This window comes from Aedes albopictus, chromosome 3, assembly GCF_035046485.1.
Source record: "Aedes albopictus strain Foshan chromosome 3, AalbF5, whole genome shotgun sequence".
Taxonomy (NCBI): Eukaryota; Metazoa; Arthropoda; class Insecta; order Diptera; family Culicidae; genus Aedes; species Aedes albopictus.
The window spans coordinates 442,967,206-442,990,575 of NC_085138.1; the positions used below are offsets into that span (position 1 = coordinate 442,967,206).

The window sequence follows — 23,370 nt, forward strand, 5'->3', positions numbered from 1 at the left end:
TTCTTTTAAAATTCGAATACGCCATTCAAATCGTCATTCACACGCTTACAATGCATCCGCACAGAAAATAAATCCACTGGGAGAATATTAAAATCATCTGATGTACTGAAGAGTAGTTCTGAACTCCACACTCACTCATGTTGACGTTTCCAACAAGTTACCGAAGCGTCAGTAAATCAAACTAAAAACTACTGAACGTTCGGTAATTTTTTACCGAATTCGGTGTTGGAGCACTTTTACAGATGATTTCGGTAAAAAATATCACCGATTTCGGTAAATCAGGTCTCAATCACCGAAATTCTGTAATTTTGTTTACATTTTTCGGTAAATCTGCATAAATTTACCGAACACTCAGCTATTTTCTGAATTACCGATCAAATCCGGTAAAATTCATTACCGATCTCCGAGCGTCTGTTTAACTGTGTTGTATCCACTAATAGGCCAATTTTTGTACCGTAGACCAACGTTGCATACCATCGCATCGAATCTTTTCAACGTAATTGAGTAAGTTCTTGAATATTTATGCTAGTTTACTTCCAATTGCAGAAACATGCACTGCCTAGAGTGCGTGATAGAGTGAAGACATCATTTATACTGCTATTAATTCACGAGTTATGGTCAAAATTGTCAAGGCGGCTGGCATATTAGGCCAAGGAACGGTACACATACCCTATATATTTTTTGATTTATTCGATGTTTTTTCGCGTCCTGACAAGCAATAAAGAGTTTGTTTGAAACACAATTTCAACCAAATGAAGGGGAAAATATTGCTTCATAATAGTCCCAAAGACATCAAACAGATTTGAACCATATTTTGAATTCAAGAAATACATATTCAACAGTGTCCAAAGTAGCCCCGCACGACGGTAATAACTTTTGGGTAACAAGACCCCACAGGTTCCAAATGCTGAGTGAAGTATTCACTTCTTCTCAACAAGAAATTAAAAAAAAATCGCTTATTTGAGGGGCATCGGGTCACCATTCAGATTTTGAAAGTGTTTATTTCGAAAACACAATTGGTTCACAGATAAACGGACGTATCGCTTGGGACAAAGTGCGATTAAAATCATCGTCACAAAAGCATAATCACCCAACACTAATAAAGCTGTGTTTCGCAAACCCACTGAGTAGATGGCGGTAGTGAACAAACGTCAAACAGGAGCAAGAACGATGTGAGCACCATGCGCGAGAAATTTGCTAACTACAGAATATTTGAATAGTCCGTTAAAAAGGAAAACGATGGGAAGTTGGTAGAGTGAGACGTCTGTTTGTCTGTGATTGGTCTTTTATCAGGACTTCGTGACGAGAATGTTTCAAATTTAGCCCTCCTTCAAAATGGATTTTTCCCAATGTGCGTGGATGCGTGAGATGACGGCTGATTTATATTGCGCATACAAAACCCGAAAGAATCGGGGAAGAATGTGGGCCCTTTCTTGAGATTTTTTTTTTCGCATTTAGGGTCCCTTGTCAATGCTGCTGCTGTTGTTGCTGCTGTTGTGTTGGAATTATGCTGTACCGGATGCGCAATTTTAAATGGATACGATGATACATGCCAGCATAGCAGAAAAGCTGACTGGACTCGGACTCAACGATCGAGTTTAGAGTGATTCACACGGCACGGACGACGGGAGAATGTGATCTTTTTCTCGGATCGAGTGAGGAGCAGGATAAAGTCTGGTGGAAGGCAACACAGGAGAAGTGACTGACTGCCGCCGTGCGCTTGGGATGAATCATTGACGACAACGGACGTCAGTCGTGGCTCGTGAGATAGTGCGATGCTGCTGGTGCTAAGAGGGTAGCACGAGCCACGATGATTGCCGTCGGCGAATCAATTTCCTGCCTAGATTCTGCGCTGTGTGGTGAGGCTGTCTAGATCGAGCCGGGATTTCAATGCTGCTGGAAGGGATGAAATTGTTGCATTTGAATCTGGTTAGGTATCGTAAATGTTTGGTTTTTGATAGACGTGTGTCTCAAAGTTCAACGTTTGTGCTAATTTTTTGGGCAATAATAAGCATTATATTTCAAATTTGGACAGGGCGTAATCCGGGAGCCTTTCGGCGAACGATTGGCGCAAAGTGATCGAAAGGTGGAAGCAGTATTCCGACGATCACCAGAGTTGTAGCTATTTATGCAACGAGTTTTAAAAATATGAGCTGAGTTGAGAAGCAGGCCTTGTCACAGTGGCCCCAAGGACGTTCATGAAGATTTATAGATAGCCAGGCTCGGATTAAGGATTGTGGGGCGTCATCGGAGCTATAAAAACATTGTACAAAAACAGTGTGTATAGTGAAGAATAATAAGGAATGCTGATGTGTGGCAACCAAACAAGTTTTTCACGGGGTCCCTAAATATGGGGGCCCGGGGCCATGACAACGTACCCACACATGCATCCGGCCCTGTTGATAGAATTGAAGTTTTTGCTTGGAAAGAGTTCCTTCCGGAATTGTATTCCGTTTTTGAATTCCGACAATAACTTATTACTTATTGCCGGAACTTATTACTTTCAGAATCGTCTTTTGGATTTAAAAGTTTCCTACTAAGAGTTTCTTTTGAAAATCTCTAGAAGTTCGTTCTGTAAATCCTTCGCTTCAGGTGCCTCTTCTGGAAATCCACCAAAGCTTTCTTCTGAGAGTCCCCCAGAAGTTCTTTGCTGAAAATCTTGCTGCAGTTCCTTGTGAGTATTCCTTCGAAAATCATTTTGGGAATCTTCCAGGTGTTCTGGAGGAATCCACAGCAGGAATTCCTGAACGAATCCCCATATGGCATCCCTGGAGCTCCTGGACTAATCAGCATATGAAGTTTCTAAAAAAGTTCTAGAAGGGTGTTTGGGCATTTGGCCGAATGTCGTTTGGTAGAAAGTCATCTAGCCGAAAGGGTCGTTTGGCCGAATTCCATTTTACCGAATTATGACCAAGTGAATTCTGGAACTGGTTTCGTAGCGGCGGCATATTCACAGCACAGAGCAATTTGAAGGACAAATATATTTACAATACAAGTTTCAGAAAGAAAAAAAAAGTAAGATTTAATATAGTTGACGAAAAATACCCTCGTGGCAACGCTTTTCTCAATACACTGCAAACTCTTTTTATGCACCTGGCTGGGGGTGCATAAATTAAAAAAGCATATAAAGAAGGATTTTTGTGTATAGATTAAGTTGAGGTTGAGGTTGTAATGAAGAAACTAATGAGGAAGTTCCCAGCGAGCCCAAAAACGTGGGTTCAGGGGGTTGTTTGGGGTATTTTACGAGTTTTTTTAAGGGCGTTCCATCAGATTTTGTTGATGTTTTAATGGGACGTTTCAAGGGAATTTAACAATAGGGGGATTCACTTAACAGCGTAAACTAATTAAACTGATTAAACGCCGCGATCACCAAGGCAATCTTTGATTATTTCATTCGCAAAATCATGAAACATTTCAAATAAGCAGAAAATCATGGCTTACGCAGCAATTTAATCTGTTTAGTGAATACCCCTATTATAATTTGAAAGGAGATTCAACGAGATTATGGAGGTTTCAGAGGCATATCGACGTTCTTTTTAGGTTAGGGTACACAGATCGAAAAAGAATGTAAACTTCTGAGACATATGATGCACATGATTGGACCGTGGGATATCAAAGAAGTTTACATGACATATCATGTAAAAGTCATAAAATATCATGTAAACTTCCATTATATGTCATGTAATTCAGCATGACTCTGTGTGTTTACATGACATATAACACAAATTTACATGATATATCATGTAAACCATCATAACACTAAGTTTACATGACTGAACTGACGTATAATGTCATCATTTTTATCTGTGTAGTATCATGCGGGGTTTCAGGAACACTTTTATATCAAATGGGTTTGCAGGAACATTTCAAATACGAGGATTTCAATGGCATTTCAATGGGGTGATGGATGTTGCAGAGGTGTTTCAAGGCACTTCAGGGGCGTTTCAACCTCGGACCCCATGTAACGCACTTCTTCTTCTTCTTGGCGTAACGTCCGCACTGGGACAAAGCCTGCTTCTCAGCTTAGTGTTCTATGAGCACTTCCACAGTTATTAACTGAGAGCTTCCTCTGCCAATGACCATTTTGCATGTGTATATCGTGTGGCAGGCACGAAGATACTCTATGCCCAAGAAAGTCAAAGAAAATTTCCTTTACGAAAAGATCCTGGACCGAACGGGAATCGAACCCGTCACCCTCAGCATGGTCATGCTGAATACCCGTGCATTTACCGCCTCGGCTATATGGGCCCTGTAACGCACTTAAGAACTTCCGAAACCCCCGAAAGCGTCTTCGTACCGCATTTGAAATCCACTGAAACCATCTCCTTTTGAAACCTTCTGAAATGCTTCCAAAATACCCCTGAAACACCCTCGGACTCTATGTAACTCATCTGTGATCCTCCGAAACCACCGAAATAGACGTGTGCGCCGCCGCGCCGCGCCGCCGTCGCCGACGATTTTTTCACGCCGCCGCCGCCAGTCAAATTGACCCGGCGCGCCGCTGTTCATATTTTTCCACGCCGCCGAACAAAATTTCCCACGCCGATGAGAAAACGAAAAAGATTTTTTTCTCGCCAACCTGTTTAAATCTAATACCAATAACAGTGCTAATTTTCAAACAGTTTCTATTGTTTTCCTTGTGCATATAGGCGTATTTTTCTGAAGCTCTTCTTGTGAATCTCTTGTATTTTTTTGTGAATTCACTTAATGATTTCTTACAGCAAGATTTTCATGGCAATTTACGAATGACATTCTTGGAGGCACATATTCCATGAAATCTTCAGAAATTCCTTTACAGGACTCTCCAGAAATTACTCCAAGAATTCTTCCAGAAAAAATTCCAGAATTCTTTGAGAAGTTTTTTGAATTTGGGAGGATTCTTTAAATAAAATCGGACTATTCTCTTAGAAATATTTTTTGAGATGTCTTATGTTCCTTCATAAATTTTCAAAGAATTTCTATGGAGAACCTCGTAAAATGACATCATTAATTTATTAAAAATTTCATTAAATAGGTTACGCAAATGAAGGTCCATTTTCAACCCCACACTTTTTGTATAGGGCTTCCTCTGAAATTATCACAATTTTCTGAGCCCCTCCCTCCTCAGAGCGTAGCGTTACTTATGGACGTTCCCCCGTCAGAAACAACTCCAGGAGTTATATTTACATAGTAACCACAGAATTCTTTCAGAAAATTATACATCAGTTTCTTCGAAAATCCATCCAGGGCTTCTTCTATGTCTCCAGGAAGTTTTCCAGAAGTTCTTCCTTTATTTTATTAAGTGATTCCAGTACATATTCTTTCAGTGATTTCTGCAAAAAATCATATAGAGATTCCTTTATGAGTTCTTCCGGATATTCCTCCATGTGCCGACAAAAACCTCTCATGACGAAGAGAACAAACGTGCCGATAATACTCTTAGTCACCCTATATTACTTAGGAAGTCTCTAGGAACCTTTACAGTTAAAGTATTCCTCCAGACATTCTTTCAGCGATTCCTTTAAGTTCATGAATTCCTCCTGGAATTCTTTGAGAGTATCCTCCATGAATTTAGGAAAGAGATTTATCTTGGAATTTTTCTAAATATCAATTTATAAATCTTTGTAGGAAATCAATCAAGGTTTTCTGAGGGAGAGTTCAGAAATTGCTTTTGCAACTCTTTCTTGAACTACCTCAGAAAATTCCCTGGGATACTTTCACATAATCCAGTAGGGATTTGTTCAAGAATATCTCCAGGGTTTTTCATCAGGAATTCGAATGGCGATTAATTCAGGAATTCCTCCAAGGTAGTTTTTTCAGAAATTCTTTTATGGACTTCATTTAAATCTTACTAAGGAATTCCTTCTGAAAACCCTTAAACACTCAAAAACCCTTCAGTAGTTGAAGGGTTTTTCATAATTGTCAGCAAGAGATTACATCAAATATTTTCCATGGATTTTTTTTTCAAAATTTTCAGAGAATTTTCAGCGGTTCTTTCAGAAATATTTCCTCCGGGAATTCTCTAAGATATTCCTCCACTGATATTTACAGTAGTATTTTATGAAATAACATAAAACAATGTTTAAAAATTTCCTGATGAGATTAAATTCTATTGAAACTATTTCAGAAACAAGTTGAGGGAGCTTCTGGATTTTCAATAGAATTTTTATGAGAAATTTTTGAGAATATTCAAGGAAAAAATCTTGGATAAGTTTTTGAGAAAATCCTTGAAGGCATTTCTAAAGGACTTCAATGAGGAATTTCTGAATTAAATCATGAAGAAGTTTCTGAAGGAATCCTTGGACAGAAATCTTCAGAAATCAGTGCAGAAAAAGCAGACAAAGGTACTAGAAGAATTTGAATAAATCTGCTAAGGGACCGTCCCTAAATGACGTAGCATTTAAGGGGAGAGGAGGGAGTCTGGGATTGTGTGACGGTATGAGAAAACATGCTCCTAGAAGAATTTCTTGAGATATTCCTGGAGAAACGTTAAGAAATAAATGCTACAGTGTGAATCTCTGGAGGGATTTTTAAGGGTCACCGGAACAAAAATCTGAAAGAATCCCTGAGGGAAGGTTTCAAAAAATTTCTAGAGAAGTTCACGATCCCACTTGTGAAGAAATATCTGAGGATCTTCTGGGAAGCCCCCTGGAGGAATTCCCAGAAGAATCTATAGGGAATTTTCTGGAGAAATTCCTGAAGAAATGCCTGACGGAATCCCTGGAGTAATTCTCAAAAAAAACCCTAACAGAACTCCAACAAAAATTTCGAATTAAGAATGACAACACTGGTCAAAAATGAGTTTTAGAAAAGAATATTCTTAGACGAGACGTGCGACGCTGTGAATTTCTCTCTAGAGGAATCCTTTATAAATTTCTTGGTAATCGCCCTCAACGATTCTTTCTAAAATTAATAGCATATTTTTTTGAGGATAGTTTTTATTGAAACCTCTGATTTACATAGGTGTAGGTGGGGCAATATGGACACCCTAAGGTTTTTGCCAACTTTACCTGGCAAGATGTCAAAAAAGTTTAGTTTTTTGATACATGTATCCTTTTAAAGTCTATTTAGCATCTATTGCATAAGAATGCTCACGAAGAAAAATGATTTATCCACTTCAAAAAATGTTATGAAAAATGTTAGTTTTTCATGACCGTCTTCAAGCATACGGGGCAGAATGGACACCATGAGACTTTTACGAAATTCGTACATTATTTACACCTATTAGGTCATTTCATTACAAAACTACTATTATGGATGAATAATACGCCGAAGTAGTTCATTTTTGTTCAGTTTATTTAAATTCAGGCTGTTTTGGATAAAGCTTCGTTTTTGTCGGCATGTACAGCTGTGCCTAGAACAACTATTTTTCACTGCTGTCGTTTTTTGACCAATTTGTTTCACCCTATGTCTACTATAGTGAACATTTAACCGAAAATATACTGAAATCGAAGAATTTGGTTGGTTTGTGATTTAGGTTATATTTTTCTCTTGCCGCTTCTTTCAAAAAGGTCCATTTTGCCCCGGCAGCAGAAGATATTTCCAAACTTGATTTTTGATATAATAAATAAGAAAATATAAACATGTTAAGCAGGTAGATACAGCAAAACTACTTGCATGTGTTCTAGAAATATCAGGTTTTAATCGACCTGCAATAAATTAATCACTAAATCTTATTTAAGATGGTGTGAAAATTATAATTTCCATGCACAAAAAAAACGGAGGACGCAACTTTTTCGTGTAAAATCAAGTATAATTTTAATTTCGAATGTTTCTTTCCTGAAACTACGTTTTAGACAAATGGACTATATTCTCCATTCTTTAAAAGTTCAAAAATGTTCGCATATTTCAAAATACTGAGAGTGTCCATTCTGCCCCGGGTGTCCATATTGCCCCGCCTACCCCTACGTTTAAACCTTTCACACAAATTATTGTAATTTTGGTAGAAACATTTTTTTCTGTATTGACGTTTTTTAATTACTAGAAATGGCACTTCACGAAAAGAAAAAAAAAATGGTCACGCCGATTACGCCGCCGCCGCCGCCGCCGAATAGGACGTACGGCGTGGCGCCGGCGTCGCCGCCGCCGCTGCCTCAAATTACTATACACGCCGCCGCCGGTGAAAACTGCTTCGGCGCACACGTCTAACCGAAAAGCCTCCGTAACGCCTCTGTAACGCTTTTGAAATCCACTAAAAACCACTGAAACCTGAAATGCTTCCAAAATCCTCCTATAACCCCCCGCGGACCCCATATACCGCACCTGACACTCCGAAACCACTGAAAAAGCCATCATAATGCCTCCAAAACCCGTCGAAAATCCTCTGAAACTCTCTGCAACGGCTTCATAACCTCCCCCTCAGGCCAGCGAAAAGCTCCTGGAACCTGCCCCGAAAATTAATGTTCTCACAATTTCAAGCAAGCTCCACTCCTGAGAACCACTGAATGACCACTGAGACTCCCTGTTGCTCTACGATAGTACCCTTTAAATCCACTTGAAATGCTTCTGAGATGTCCTTGTGTCCCATAGGAACCTATAGGGAGCCCCGAAACGCCCCTGTTACCGTATAAACGTCCTCTGGCAGTCGTTTCCATGCTCAATTATTACATTTTCTTATGCAAAATATTAGTTTTGAGTAGCACTCCCTCTTTTTATGCAGGACAACGTTATTATAGAGTTTATTTCAACGTATTTCTGTGTTTTTGATGCTCAATAGCATAAAAATGGTAGGAAATGATGCAACATATAGGTCATCCAAACTGTTCTTGAATTGAGATCCTACGGATGTAACAGTAACTTCTTTCATTATACAAAGCTACGATTTGTATTCTATCATGTCCGGTAAGTCTCCTAAAAGTTCAATAGACGGTATCAGATTAGTCGGGATATCCTAGGTCATCCAAACCATAATCTATTAGGTCCAGTAAATCTTCTGAATGCTCAATGGACATCATTAGATCAACAAGGGTCATCCAAACTATTATGGATGTTCAAAATCTAGCATCTACAGCAATTGAAGTTTCTGTTTTGGCTATATAGAGTGATGTTGTATAATACAATTAGAGACAATGATATAACTTCGGGATATTTAGAATCGTACACAATGCCCTGCAATATATAACATGAAGTGTACAGCCGTATGGGGTCCATAAATAACGTCACGTTTTTAAGGGGAGGGGGAGTTCAGTAAAGTGTGACAACCCATACAAAAATTTCAGAGGTCTCATACAAAAAGTTTGACGTAGGGGGGGGGGGGGGGGGGGTTGAAAATGGGCAATTTTTACGTGACGTAATTTATGGACGCTCCAAAATACTCTTTTTGCTGTTTTCAGTTAAACATCATTACCAACGTGAAAATACATAAAGCGATTCTTGCAGATTAGAAGAACTATATTATGGAACAGTTTGGACGACCCTGCATGTCCCGAAGGTTTATAATAGACAAGTAGACTTCGGATTGCTACAGTAACCGCGGTTGATTATGCGTTTCAGTATAACTGATATGGCCACTCCCAACTAACAATCGCAAGCCGCAAACCAGCATGCATGCTGAATTGTTGCTTTATAATAGTAATGATAGCTGAACTAAAATTATGCTGTACACATTACTGTACAAATGTTTTTTTCAATTGAAAAAGTAGCCAATGTTCAACCTTTCGTATCGGTATCAACAATTATAAATTTAAACACTTTTCAAGCGTTTAATAATATTTTTATTCGACTTGCAGTTATTTCTTTACAAAATAGTTCAACAAGACCTTTTTCTGCTTCTTGTCAAGTACATGCAAAAATTAGAACATGTATCTGTACAATGTGTTTTTAACAAGTCAAATAAGCGCTTTCGTTTCATCATACTTCGACTCAGTGTACAGGATGAAAAACACGTGTTTTTTTACTGAACAGCAGACGAATTAATGTGGTCTTCAGTTGTTAACCATAAACAGAACATTATTCACCACTGCTGAATAGGAGTTAAAGTGTAATCATTATACAACCACGGGAAGTTTATGTTTTGATTTGAGCGCGTCAACTCATCATCTCTAGGATGGCGCAGATAGGAAGGCAAGCGGCTGGCAATCGATGGGTCTCGAGTTCGAATCTTGATTTAGGTAAATGTATTTGTAGTTATTATTTCACAATAGTTGTTCACAGCATAAAGTGTCAATCATAAACTCTCGTAGAAATTGAAAAATTTTGCATTTTATTTTTTTAAATCATTCTTGCAGTAGCTGAATAACAGCTTTACTATCAGTTTGTAAAATGTTTTAAACAACAAACAGTTCAGTTGGTACACATCACTATGCTTTATTGTTTCTCCAAATTTGTGTGAACTAAACCCGAACAAAGGTTGTGCCTGAAAATTATCCAAATGTTATTCAGCACCATGCTGAATTAATTCGTCGTAAAGGTGCTTGTAAAAAGAGTAATTGTTAGTTGGGCTGTTACGAGTGTAGACCTGAAGTTCTGAACTCCAAGGTAGTTAGGCTGTCCTGGAATATTCCTATAGTGTCTAGAAATTCCATTGTTAATGTCGTAAGCTTTACGGATCCCAGTAGATTATGCAATGCTATTATTTTTAACGAAAACACATAAAACTATTCTTTTAGATTTGAAGGCCTTCATTCTGGGACAGTTAGGGGCACCTAGAAACTCCCAGAATATCATTTGATATTCTTGACAAATTTTAAATGAATACATATGAATGTAACTCATATCCAAATTCAGCATTCAGAACAACTGGTATGTCAATTATTTCGTTTATCCAAATTTCATGGTGTTCAGGATGTTCTAGGTTGTCAATTAAGTCTCAAATGGGTAATTCTCGCTGAGACCGGCTCACTATTTACACCTTGTCTTCAAAAATGTTTTGGGTGGCGATTTTCTGAAAGTCCTCGCTAGTAAGTAAGGAAAATGCATTTGGTTACTCAAATTGATGGACCCTCCGTTAGTTAGAGCTGAAACATTTTTTTTGCAGACCCCTCGATTTCGGCCAAATGGTGGCTCATTTAAACCGTTATAACTCGAAAGTTTCTCCAAAAACCACCTCAAAACGAACTGTTGTTGAAAAAAGGAAAGATGGAGCTATTATTTACAATTATAAAAAGTTGGGTCGGCCATATTGATTTTGGCCGCCATCTTGGATTTTTATACCATAACATTTTTGTCACCATGATGGCAATCACCGATATTCAAATTTTTTGCATCAATTGAAAGCTTAGACATTTATACATAACATCAAAAAATAGAGATGTCTTTTTTTTTCTATCAAAAGTTATCTGCAGTTTTGTAAATCAAGCCAAAGAGTGGTTGCGGTCATCCTACGACATGAAAGTGTGTGAGATCATTCCGACTTTTTTCTATACATTCTAGAAGGAGTTGGAGTTATTTTCGCCAATGCGTTTTCATGAGGACTCCTGAAGTTTGGTAATTTATGCAAAATAATCTTGTAGCTCTGGCGCTGAACTAAGATTGAAGTGATAAAAATGTTAGAAGAAGTAATTGCAGTTCACAATAAGGCTGACACAAATTTCGATTTTCTCTTATGTCACCTCACCTTTTTTGTCTGAATTCGACATTTTGAGGGGGAACACAAATAAATTATTTAAGAAATTTAAAAATTTTACGGTGAAATTAGAGTTGCCGAGAAAATTTCTTAACAAATCCGAGAGTTTGACGATTTTTCCTAATTGTTTGGGCAATTTTTCATCAAATACGTGGGACACTCGTTGTAAAATACATAATCCGTAAATAACTATCTTAGCTTGAAAGTTTATTCTCTGTATGTATACTCTAAGTTCAATATCAGAATCAGAAGCTCCTAACACTCCTTTCCAAGTCAGCTATGGAGAAGCTGTGGATTCCAAGGTTGCAGAGGAAGATTTCAGTTAATAAGTGAGGAAATACTCTTAGAACACGATGCAAGTAGGATTTGTCCCAGTTCAAATGTTACGCTAAAAAGAAGAAGAAGAAAAAGAAGCAGAAAAAGAAGAAGAAGGAGGAGAAGAAGAAGAAGAAAGAACAAGACGAAGAACAAGTTGCCGACTTTGGTGTTTTCTCCCTAGTGCTGAAAATGTCATATCGAAATTCAACCAATTGGTGAATATCATTTGGTATTTTTCGAAGGTAGCCGATTACATTTATCTCCAGTATACGAAAAAAGCGGATTTTCCTTGAATAAGGAAGCCGGTAGAACTTGTCTAGCCGCACAAGTTTTTCATACACTATATTTTAGGGTTTCTGCTGTAGTTGGTTGAGTTTAGATATGCCGGAAATACATTTCCAGCACTGGTTCTCCCTATGAAAAATCAAGAATGAAAAGTCTGCATGAAAAATGTCCTAATGAATAGTTCAGTATGTTGAAATGTTAAACGATGGTTATCGATAGGAACACATTATGACCTTTATTTTCAACGCTATTGATAAGAATAATTTAGTATGAAAACATGAAGAATCAATTCAAATATTTACCAACAAGAACAAACATACAGTTCTTCTTACTTTCTTTTTAAAAATCTAGTTTGACACTGCTAAATTTACCGTAAATTTAAGTATTTACACTACTTAATTTTCTTTCGTTTTCTCAATATCAAAAACAGGAGCCAGAAAAGGCGCCACTGGCTTCGGCTGCACTTGCTTTGTCCGATAAGATCGGAGTATGGTAAATGGACGAATCGAGCAAAAGTACACAATCTCCGCCAGACTCAACAAGCTGACTCCCATGAACAGCCCCAGCAGGCCACCACAGTTGGCCAGGAAATCCGTTACACCGTACAGCTCACTGCGCTTGGATGTGATGAATTGTGCCTCCTTGAAGTAGATCGTAAGTCGGGCCAGTTGCACTCTGGAATTGAAAAACTCTTTCAGTACATATTCGTCCACATCCAAGTTCCCCCCAAAAACCTACCCGGGAAACTCCTCCAGCGGACTCTTGTAAGCATGAAAAAGGTCCTTCCAATTAAAATCCGCCTGGGAAATCTCCGCATCGTACTGCACCGAGACGCACGCCGGCAAGCAGTCACACTTGGCCCGGAAATCGTACCGCTTGTCCACCGTGTACTTGACTTCGTGGCTCAGCAGCTCGTCCTCGGCTTCGTTGTAGCACTCGATCTGGCTGGCCCCGCAGATTTCCGTTCCCTCTTCGCGGGGCATCGAAAATTTCACACACCCACAGGTCTTCAGCGTAAAATTGGTGATGCATTCCAGTTCGCAGTTCTGCTGCGTGTACACCTTGAAGTACTTGAGCCGGCGTTCGTAGTTGAAGTAGCACTGGCGGCTAAGCGGCTCAAACGAAAGAAGATGCCGAGAAACGTTCGAAACGGAAAGAGCAATGAGAAAGAGGCGCAACGCGTAAGTATATGATTCAGACAACATGATGATTAATTGAGTCATTTGGGCTTACCGGTGTGGAGCGTAATGGCGCAAACCTTCGGAAGTGGTTATCATCTCCGGCTTAACCGATATGATTACCTCTTGGTGAAGTGGCACTCGGAAGTACTGCTTGGATACCTGTGAATACAAAATTCGCTAGGAGTTATTCATCTGGTGTTTATTATTTTATCTTTGAAAATATTTTTTGGAAATACCTATTGATTTTATTCCCAAAATTTCTATATCGATTTATGTTTCAGATATTTTTCAGTAATGCCTTTGAAATTTGTTCGAAAACTACTTTGATAATATGTATTTGGAAGTATTGGTATCTTGTTTGGAAATTGATTTCTGAAATATTATATTGAGAAAGTTTCCCAATACCTCAAAGGAATTTCCAAATAAATTATCGAAGAGATTTCTGTAGAAATGTCATAGAAAATCCTAATGAAAATGCGAAAACATTTCCAAAATAATTGGCCAAATCAATGCCCTAAAGCATTACTCTAAAAATTCCAAAAGAGTTGCTGAAGTCCACGAGAATTCACCAAAAAATCTCAAAGAACATACAAAAGGATTTTGGAAGGAATGCACAAAGAAATGAATGACATATTTCTAAAGAACCCAATTTAAGGGTGCTGATTTAAGCGCCTCTTCACTGGTAGATTCCGATGGATAATTTCCTGGAGGCATTTCTGAACAAGGTGCTGGAACAACATTTGAAATAATCCCTGCAAAATTTTCTGAAGTTATTCTAGAAATTATGAAGAAATCTTCAAAGATGTTTAAGAAAGTATCGCTGAAAAAGTTTCAGAAGGAATTTATATAAAAATCTGAAGAAAAATCTAAATGAATTCCTCAAAAAACATATAAATTTTATGAATCCTTAGATGGGTGTTCTGAAGCAATTCCAGGAGGAATATCTGATGAAACACCTGGAAACCCCAATAGAACCTCTTGAGATATTAAAAGAAAAATCCTGGAGACATCCCCCAACAAAAATCCTAAACAATATTTTTAATGATTTCCTGGAGGAATCCTGACAAAATGCACAAATAGAGGAATTCCCGTTGGAATTTCTTATGAATTCTCTGTGTGGTTATCTTCAGAAATATCTGCAAGAATGTTTTCCAGCTTTTCCACAAGAATCCACAAGACTGTAGAACATTTCTGAAGGAATACTTGGAGGATTTCCTAAGCCTTTCTTAAGAAATCCTAGGAGTAATTTCTGGGAGAAAAATATCTTGAACAAATATCTAAAGGAATACGATAAGTCTTGCGAATATCCTTGTAGAAACTCTTGTCGAGTTTCTAAAGCAATCTTTGGAGAAAATTCTTTAGAAAGATTTTGAGAAAGTTTTGAACGAGTTCTGAATTTCTGATTTATAATGTATCCTTGAATCATTTTCTAAAAAAAATCAAAGAGTGTTTTTGAAAAAGTTCAGAAAAAGTTTTCTTGATGAAGGCTATGAAAAATTCCTGATTTTTCCATGAAAAAACAATCTGAAGAAATTCATATTTAAATTTTTGGAACAATCTATGCAATAATTTTTCAAAGGAAATCTTGAAGTATTTTCTAAAGCATGAATTTTACATTTTTAGAAGCTATTTGGAGGAAGTCTAAAGAAGTTTCGACAAGATTTTGTGAAAGAATTTCTGATTGAATTTCTTTAGGTTTTCAGGATGATTTTTTGAAGTGAATCTACGAGGAGTTTCCAAAGAAATCCCTGATAGAATTTGTTTAAGAGCCCCTGGTAGATTTTATCTGGAACTCGTGCACGATATTTTAAATGAATCCTAGGATAGATTTCAGCAAGGGTCTATGGCAGAATTATCGAACAATATGTTTTTTTTTTAAGTAATCCTTGGAGAAATTTGTAAAAAAATCTCTGGATGGAAATGTGGAGAAATTTCTGAAGTAATTATTTGTTGAATTGGCTTCTTTAACGGTGTTAAGATAATTCGATATTCTGAATCTGCATGTCAAACTGAGCCGAAATCCAAATTTTCATAAATTTTGGAGCTAAGGAACCTATTTAAAAATCAATTTGAAATTTGTATGGGGGCGATTTGTCGAATCACCCTTCGTCGCAGTTTGTACTGGGCGGAGCTGTCAAACAGTTTCCCAGCTGTCAAAAGGTGATTTCAAAAAATCTCTTTGAAATTGATTTTAGGTACCAAAATAAGGTTCTAAAAATCTGAAAAAAATCATAGTGACTCAGAAAAAGGTGCTCTTTCGTATAAAATAAAAAGAATCAACACATTTTTCTTAATTTAAAACCCAATTCTCAATATAAGCCAAGAGAGATTTTATGGAAAAACCCCTTGAAAAATTCGTGAAGGAACATTTATAGGGCATTTTATATAGGAATTTGTAGGGCATTTTATATAGGAATTCTTGGACCTTTATTTTTTTAATGAGAGAAATTTCTGGAGAAATCCCAGGAAGATTTTCCGACAGAAACTGTGAGTTTCTGGAGGAATCCTAAATGGAATTTCTGGAGAAATTGGAAGTTGCTATGGAATTTCTGCTGAAATCCTTGGACAAATTTGCAAAGTAACCCTAGCACATTTTTTTAAAGATATATTTGAAACATTTTTTTAAAACCTCTGGAAAAGTTTCTGAAGGCATCTCTGATAGTTTTATTATGGGAATCTCTGTAGATTTTCTTTAATAAATATCTAACGAAAATTCTGAAAATTTCTTATTCTGAACGAATTTTTGAAAGAATCCCTGGTGGAATTTCTGCTAAAATTCAAGGATGTGTTATCGAGTGGCACCAAAATTGGCGCGGTGAAAAAGGGTCGGAATTTCCACCGTTGTTAGAACCTATAATCAACAAATTGTAAACCATATGTGGTTTTGAAGAAACTACGAAACGCTTTTCCAAATCAATTTTTCAAACAGAACAGAGACTAATAAGTTCTTGGCTGAAAATCTGGGTTACAAAGATAAGTATAATAACAATAATAATAATTATATTTATCGGAGAGATTACCACAGATTTTTTTTTAAATTAACTGATGTATCAAAGGAATCACCGAAAATGTTAATAAAAAATAAAAATAAAAACATATAAAGAGCAGGATCATTTATCAAAGGAATTTCAAAACAATTACCGGAAAAATTCCTGGAGTAAAACAAAATAACGATTGAACTAAAAAAACAAAGGAATTGCTAAATAGGTTCTTAAGCGATGGTTGGCTAAATAAATGGTTGGCGAACTCTCCTGCAAAAAATAGAAGGAACTGCCGATAAAAATTTTATTATTACTTGATTTTTATAGCACAAGTTGGATAAAAACAGTGATAGACATTCGTTTAGCCGAGTCCCAAAAAAAAATCAGAAAAGTTTTTTTTTTATTAACGTGTATTTTAACTTAAATGCTAATTCTACACTAAATCAGAAAAGTGTCAGGAAGCTCACACAAAAGCTTGTATGATAAAACTTTTTTATGGCAATGATAGTATATCTAATACTGTTTTATGAAAAGGTGATACATCACACTTACATATACACTGAAACAAAAACGAGGGTAAAAACCCTTCAAATGTGTTTTTTAACCTAGACATTCGGTTAGCCGAGGTGAATGAAAAATTGATTTTCAATAGATTTTTTGTAATTTCGTGAATGTATTTCAAGGATATACCCAAAGGCATTTAGTTTATGACGTGTTAGCAAGTAATAACCCCCAGATAACACTAGTTTACAAAATAAAACGAAAGTCGTGAACTTCTGTCAACGACCAAAATTTTTGAAGCATAATTTAGCGTTGATTTCGAAACCGTGCTTCAAAAAATTTAAAGTAGAACAGTTTTTGAGTTTTAGCTCAATATCGAGTCTTACAACTTTTTAAAATATGGAATTTAATAAAATTGAAATATCTTGCGTTTTGTTCAACCAAATTTAAATCTTTTTCCATAAATTAAAAGCTGAATACAATACCATTCGATCATCTGAATGCAGGTTTTGCGTCAGATTGATGAAACTCAAGATATTGGCATGTTTTGGGGTCGATCTCCTTAAATTTTAGCAAATTTTCCAAAAATATATGAAGAAATGTATTTTTTTCAATAAGAAAAAATCAATTTAAAAACTCTTTCTCAATGTTCATTTGACATATCATATGTAGGCGAGATACAGTAAAAAATTCAGCTCAATCGGAGCATTGATTACGGAGAATGAGATATATGAAGTGAGCGACTTTGCTTAAAAATAGAACAAAAATCGATTTCAAATCATCAACCTTGTATGGAAAGTCGAAAAAAATTTCTCTCTACTGTAATTTTTTTCCTTCGCGTTTTCGAACTCAGGGCATGATTCTACACCAAAAACAATCATCAGCTTACCGAGTTCAAAAATGCTGTAAACTAGTGTAATCTACGTAATCACTCAAATCAATGCTGTGTTGCAGCATTAGCCTTGTTACCCAAAATTAGCGCAATTTGGGGAAAAATTTTGTGTACGTTATATCGAAGCAAAATGTACGTTATATCGAAGCACAAAAAACGAAATAAGTTTTTCGTGAAACACCATGTTTTTCATTATTGTTTTTGTGAATTTCACCGAAATCATTATTTGAGGTTAATTTCCCGTCGAATACATCAATACTAGCATAAGAAATATTAAAAAATGTCTGCTTCGATATAACGTACACTTCGATATAACGTACAAAGAGAAAAGTTTTTTGTACGTTATATCGAAGAGTACCTGTATAATGTAAGCTAGATTAGTTGTTTTTAAAATATGGCACAGAACTACTGATGGAAATGTTTAAATTATTGCATAAAATGTCGTGAGAAAATAAAGTGTATAGGTTTTCGGCTGGTTAATCATCAAAATGGGATTGATAAAAGCTAAAATAAATAGTTCTGTGTAGTAATAAAGACGTATCCTAATACCTCTGAAGTATAACTGTATAATACCAGCATTTCTTAATGAATTCGAAGGCTGCAAAGCGAAAGAACTGCAAAAAGAGTAGGATTGTTTTAACCCTGTTTATTTTAAAGCAGATGCTCATACAAAAATGCATGACTGAGCAAAACATTGGCTTATTTCATTCAATCTGAATAAATATATTATAAATAAGTCTAAGATTTCAACAAGTAGTTCATGTTAGAAATTTGAATACTTTGGGTGCCATTTCTAAAAATGTGAGACATCCAATGTATGTTATTTCAGCCATAAAACAGTCAAGCAGATATTGGGAGCTATTTAAAGACGTAATAGTAGTAAACGCTGTGATTTATGCAAGGTAAACTATCATATTTCATCAAAACAATACATAAATACGTGATTTTTTGATGGTTTGCGGCATTTTTTTTTCTGTTAAAAACTTTGTTTTTCGTAGATTTTCAACCTGCACTCGTCGTGATACTTTTATTGGAATCTTTTAAAACACTTCCGGTGGAAATAACTACAACAAATCTCAATTTGGAAACATTTTCAATATTATAACTTACTTATATGAGATGCATGTAAAATTATATGGCAACACTTCTGAAAACGATCAAATTCATGATTTACAAGTCGATCTGTAGTGCAGGTCACCGTACAAAACGATTATGTTGGATATTATTCGAAATTTGATAGTTTTCATTATGGAATTCTTAAAAAATTACAACGAATGTCTGGGCAAATGTTCTTTTTTTCTTGTATTTTACTGCCATAAAATAAATAATGTATTGTTTCATCCCAAACAGACGTGACAGGTGACGAAATTTTTCAAAAATCGAACGCAAATTCGTGACTGCTCGGAGAGTGTTGGTGTCTTCGGCAGAGGGGTTCGGCGGGTGGGGGACTTACAGGGGACGGGTTTCTTGATTGGAAATTCCGCCACTAGGCGGCGCTAGGAGGCAAAAACATGCTACATTTCGTGTGATCGCGGCCTCCGGGCAAATTACCTAGAAGATTCTCCAAAAATTAAAAAAAGAACATAATATTATTACAGTTGTGAAAAAAATAAAAAAAGGCCTCGGCTAAGCCAATGTCTACCACTGTACGACGAGTGCTGTTATAAATGTTTTCGAGTTTACAACGAGCTAAGACAAAAATATTCACAAGAATACATGTAGTTTCTATTCATGCTAGACGTGAAATTTGGATTAAGAAAGCTGTGCTTTAATCGTAACATACGGTAGAAGCTTCAGTTTTGGCCAGCCCGGAGTTTTGGCCATAGTGCGGTATTCAGCCTGCTACGACCTAAATCGGTATAATTTAATTTTTTATTAGTAGATTCTAAAGTAATATGATGATTAAAGCTGTGAAAACCATACATTTTGATAAAAAACTAAAAGAAAAAAATAATTCTCCTTAAAAAATCAGCTCTCATATGTCTATTTTGGCCAGGGTGCTTCTAATTTAGCCACTCCCACAAGAAATACACGTGATTGGCCAAAATAGAAACCAAAGCTAAGAATATGGCCAAAACTGCGGCGATGCTTCTATTTTGGCCAGTGCCACTTTTAATACAAAAATCAAGTATTAGCTTGATTTCTGCATTTTTCTTATAAAGTATAGATATAAACCTTTCATTTGACGTATTGGTTGTTTCCATAGGATTATTGGCTATTTTTATAATAATGATTTCCCTTAGACTGGCCAAAACCGGTGCTCGCACCCTATTTGTTTTTTATTCTTTTTATACTTGTGTATTTTAATATTTGGGCTAGTCACAGTTTTTCACGCGTCTATAGTGGAAACTCAGTTTGTTGATCAAACAGTTACATTATGATTTATAATGCAACGGAAGTGAATTGCATTGTGAATCATAATGCAATTGTTTGTTATAGTGCGGAAAAGTAGATAGTTTCGTTACTGAAACGGCAACTTAAAAATAATGTAGTGCGGAATTGCCAAAACTATCATAGCAAGTTCAATAATCTCATTATGTTTTACCTACTCACCTGAGGGTACTCTCCAGATGTATGCAGCGATACTTTAAAACCTTGCACAGGACCCTAAATATTTGAAACATTATGCATTCTCTTCAAGTTCATGGTACAATAACAATTCTCCAACTTACACGACACAGATAATCCAAATCATAGTTGTATAACCTCAGTAGAATATTTAATCCTGCACGTGCTCCAGCCCCTAGAACCCTTACGGGATAAGTATCAATATCGGCATCCTCTCGATATCCAGTTTCCAGTGACCATTGAGTTGACGAAAAATTCTTAGTAACATACTGATAATCCATGTGCAACATTTCTTGCCTTAACAAATCTTCTGCACTTAGCGAATTGAACGTATAACAGATTCCTTCCTCGGTCAGCGTTTCCGAAAACATATCGTCACACGACGACGCTTCATTCCTCCATTTGCAGAACATTAACATCTCTTCCTTGGAAACAGAAATGTTCTTTAACCAATTCACGCATTCACTATCCACCGTTTGATTAAGAAGGAAATTTCGCGTAATGTGAGCATCACAAACCTGAGCCAAAGCTCTGAATCGATCGTAGCTGCAAATCAAACTGGTATCAGAAATTATTCAAACTTCCGTTTTCAATTCCTTAATCACCTTTCCGGATCCAGCGACTCTTTCTCAGTTTCATTCTGAACCAGATGGTATAACGAGGTGAAATTCAGATACTGCGTCTTGGCCTTCGTCTCGGGACAAATCGTAACCGCCGGAAATGGAATCTGCCACACCGGAGTGCTCTTCTCGTTAAAACTCACAATCACCGGCGTTTGATCCCATTTACGGTAGATATTCTGAATCAACTGACTACATCCGTACACCGATATCAGAAACGTGACCACCCACCAAACTCTGAAATATGCAATAACACCGTAAGACTTCAGCTAATTCCTTCCACTGAGACACTGATTACTTCTCGTAGATGGTTCGCCTTTTACATCCAAAGTATTTAATCCCATGAATGGTACTGTTCGAGCAATACTCCAGGAACAAACTCTTCAATCCACGACAGAAACGGCGATTATCAATTGCATTGATAGCTTTCAACTCGAAATTACTAACGGATCTTGAGTCAGCACCACTACTCGAAATCATTGTTCCTAACCGCCAAAATGTTGACACCTGTTGGACGGGAAACTACACTCAAACTGACCAGGATAACCGATAAGCGTGTCATTTTTATGCTAGACCCTAATTTGAATTTGAATTACACGGTGTCACACTACGGAGGCGCCCAGCTCAGCATGGAACGCGTCTGGGGAACTGACTCGCCCATCATTATCACCTTTTTGCCTTTCTCGTACACCAAGGTGTACCGAAAGGCTATATGTTCACTCCAAAAATAAAATTTTTGATAGAGCCCCCGGAGGGGCAAGTTTCATATACCAATCGACTCAGCTCGACGAGTTGAGATGATGTCTGTGTGTGTATGTGTGTGTGTGTGTATGTGTGTGTGTGTATGTGTACAAAAAAGGTCACCTCACTTTTAGATAGTAAATATCAACCGATTTTAACGATCGACGGCTCATTCGACGCGGTATATTGCCCCATTGTTTCCTATTGAAAATGGTTCGGATCGGTCCAGCCGTTTCGGAGTTATGGCCATTTAGGTGTTCCGGATCGGTACCCCTGGAAGGGGCCAGACATGAAAATGCACCAAACCCATGCATGCGACCCACCAAATCACGGCATTTACGATTATCTGATGAAAGGTAAGCAGGAAAATAATCTCAGATCATATCTGAACCAGTATTGTTCCGGAACCGGTTCCGAGGGTCCCAACGGATGTGGCCAAATATAAAAGAGTACCGTAAACCGGGGTCAAATTGATCTTCGGGTCGAAATTGATCACACGGTTTTCGGTTAGGTTTAGCTTATTTTAATTAATTTTCTTTCAATTATCGTGCAGTTGGGAACCGATACTAAACGATATTTGCTTGGAAACTATTTGAAGTATGTTTTATCTAACGGAAAATCGTCTGATCAATTTCAACCCGGAGATCAATTTGACCCCGGTTTACGGTACCAAACCCATGCATGCGATACAACAAATAACGGCTTTTCTGATAACCTGATGAACGGTTAGCAGGAAAACAGTATCAGACTATATCTGAACCGGTAGTTGTCCGGAACCAATTCCGGGGGTCCCGACGGATGTGGCCAAATATAAAAGAGTGCCGAACCCATGCATGCGATACAACATATGACGGCTTTTCTGATAACCCAGACAACCAGTAATCGTATAAGATGTTGCAAAAGATAATAAAGTGAAGGCCATATGCGTGCACGCCTCCATTTAAGTCCATGTAAAATGTACGCATATCGCCTCCACTTTAACATCTTATTCAACATCTTATACGATCACTGGTTGACTGGGAACCTGATGATTGCTTATCAAAGAAATATGTTAGGACCACATTAGGAGGAGCCGGTAGTGCCGTAACCAGTTCCGGGTGTCCCTCCGAAAGCGACTAAATATAAAATTGAACTGAACCTATGTATACGACACAGCAAAGCTAGGATTTTCAAACTTATCGCATTTGAAAGATTATTAAATTTGCTACCAAAAAAGATTTTGGAATCTATTGGTTTAGTTAGATAACTAAAGCATAAAAGCTCTAAAATAGTGTTTTCCCTTTCTCGTACACATATAACTCAAAAAACGACTTTTCGGAAAAAGACTCGGAGAATCAAGTCGCATATACCAATTAACTCAGTTCAACGAATTGAGATTATGTCTGCATGTGTGTATGTATATATGTGCGCAAAATAAAATCACTCACTTTTAAGGCACTTCCCATTGGCCGATTTTTCGGATTATAGCTTGAATCGAACCGGAATCGTTTGCTATCGAAAATGGTCCAGATCGGCCAAGGCGTTCCGGAGTTATGGCAATTTCAGTGATCCGGACCAGCACCGGTAGAACTGGCCGTATATAAAACTGAACTAGCCCCATCATTCGATACATCAAACTGCGGCGATTTTTGTTACCTTTGGCATGGTTGACGAGTTATGTGCGGAAATCAATATTGGAGACCAGAAGATCCACGATGTTGGCCCAAAATTCAAGATGGCAGCCAAATGTTCAAGGTGGCGG

The 23,370-nt window shown here is 37.2% G+C and overlaps 2 protein-coding genes across 2 annotated transcripts in view; both read right to left on the reverse strand.

Annotated features, from left to right (window-relative positions):
* The window catches only part of LOC134289911 (uncharacterized), a 151,511-nt gene that overhangs the window by 47,641 nt on the left and 80,500 nt on the right, over nucleotides 1-23,370 (reverse strand). The gene's annotated exons all lie outside the window — the stretch shown is intronic.
* Nucleotides 12,381-21,409, reverse strand: LOC109425940 (pickpocket protein 28). The gene is made up of 7 exons (XM_019701346.3): nucleotides 21,187-21,409; nucleotides 20,874-21,125; nucleotides 20,373-20,814; nucleotides 20,254-20,307; nucleotides 13,379-13,485; nucleotides 12,884-13,252; nucleotides 12,381-12,820 (listed from the first exon to the last, which is right to left on the reverse strand). The coding sequence occupies exons 1-7, from the start codon at nucleotides 21,366-21,368 to the stop codon at nucleotides 12,541-12,543; spliced, it is 1,686 nt and encodes a 561-aa protein (XP_019556891.2). The 5' UTR covers nucleotides 21,369-21,409; the 3' UTR covers nucleotides 12,381-12,540.

Excerpts from the sequence above, each read along its gene's own strand:
- LOC109425940 (XM_019701346.3), bottom strand. The coding sequence starts at position 21,368 with ATGATTTCGAGTAGTGGTGCTGACTCAAGATCCGTTAGTAATTTCGAG. Across the intron at positions 20,815-20,873 it reads GAGTCGCTGGATCCGGAAAG|CTACGATCGATTCAGAGCTT; the intron begins GTGATTAAGGAA and ends TTTGATTTGCAG. Across the intron at positions 12,821-12,883 it reads CCGCTGGAGGAGTTTCCCGG|AGTGCAACTGGCCCGACTTA; the intron begins GTAGGTTTTTGG and ends TTTCAATTCCAG.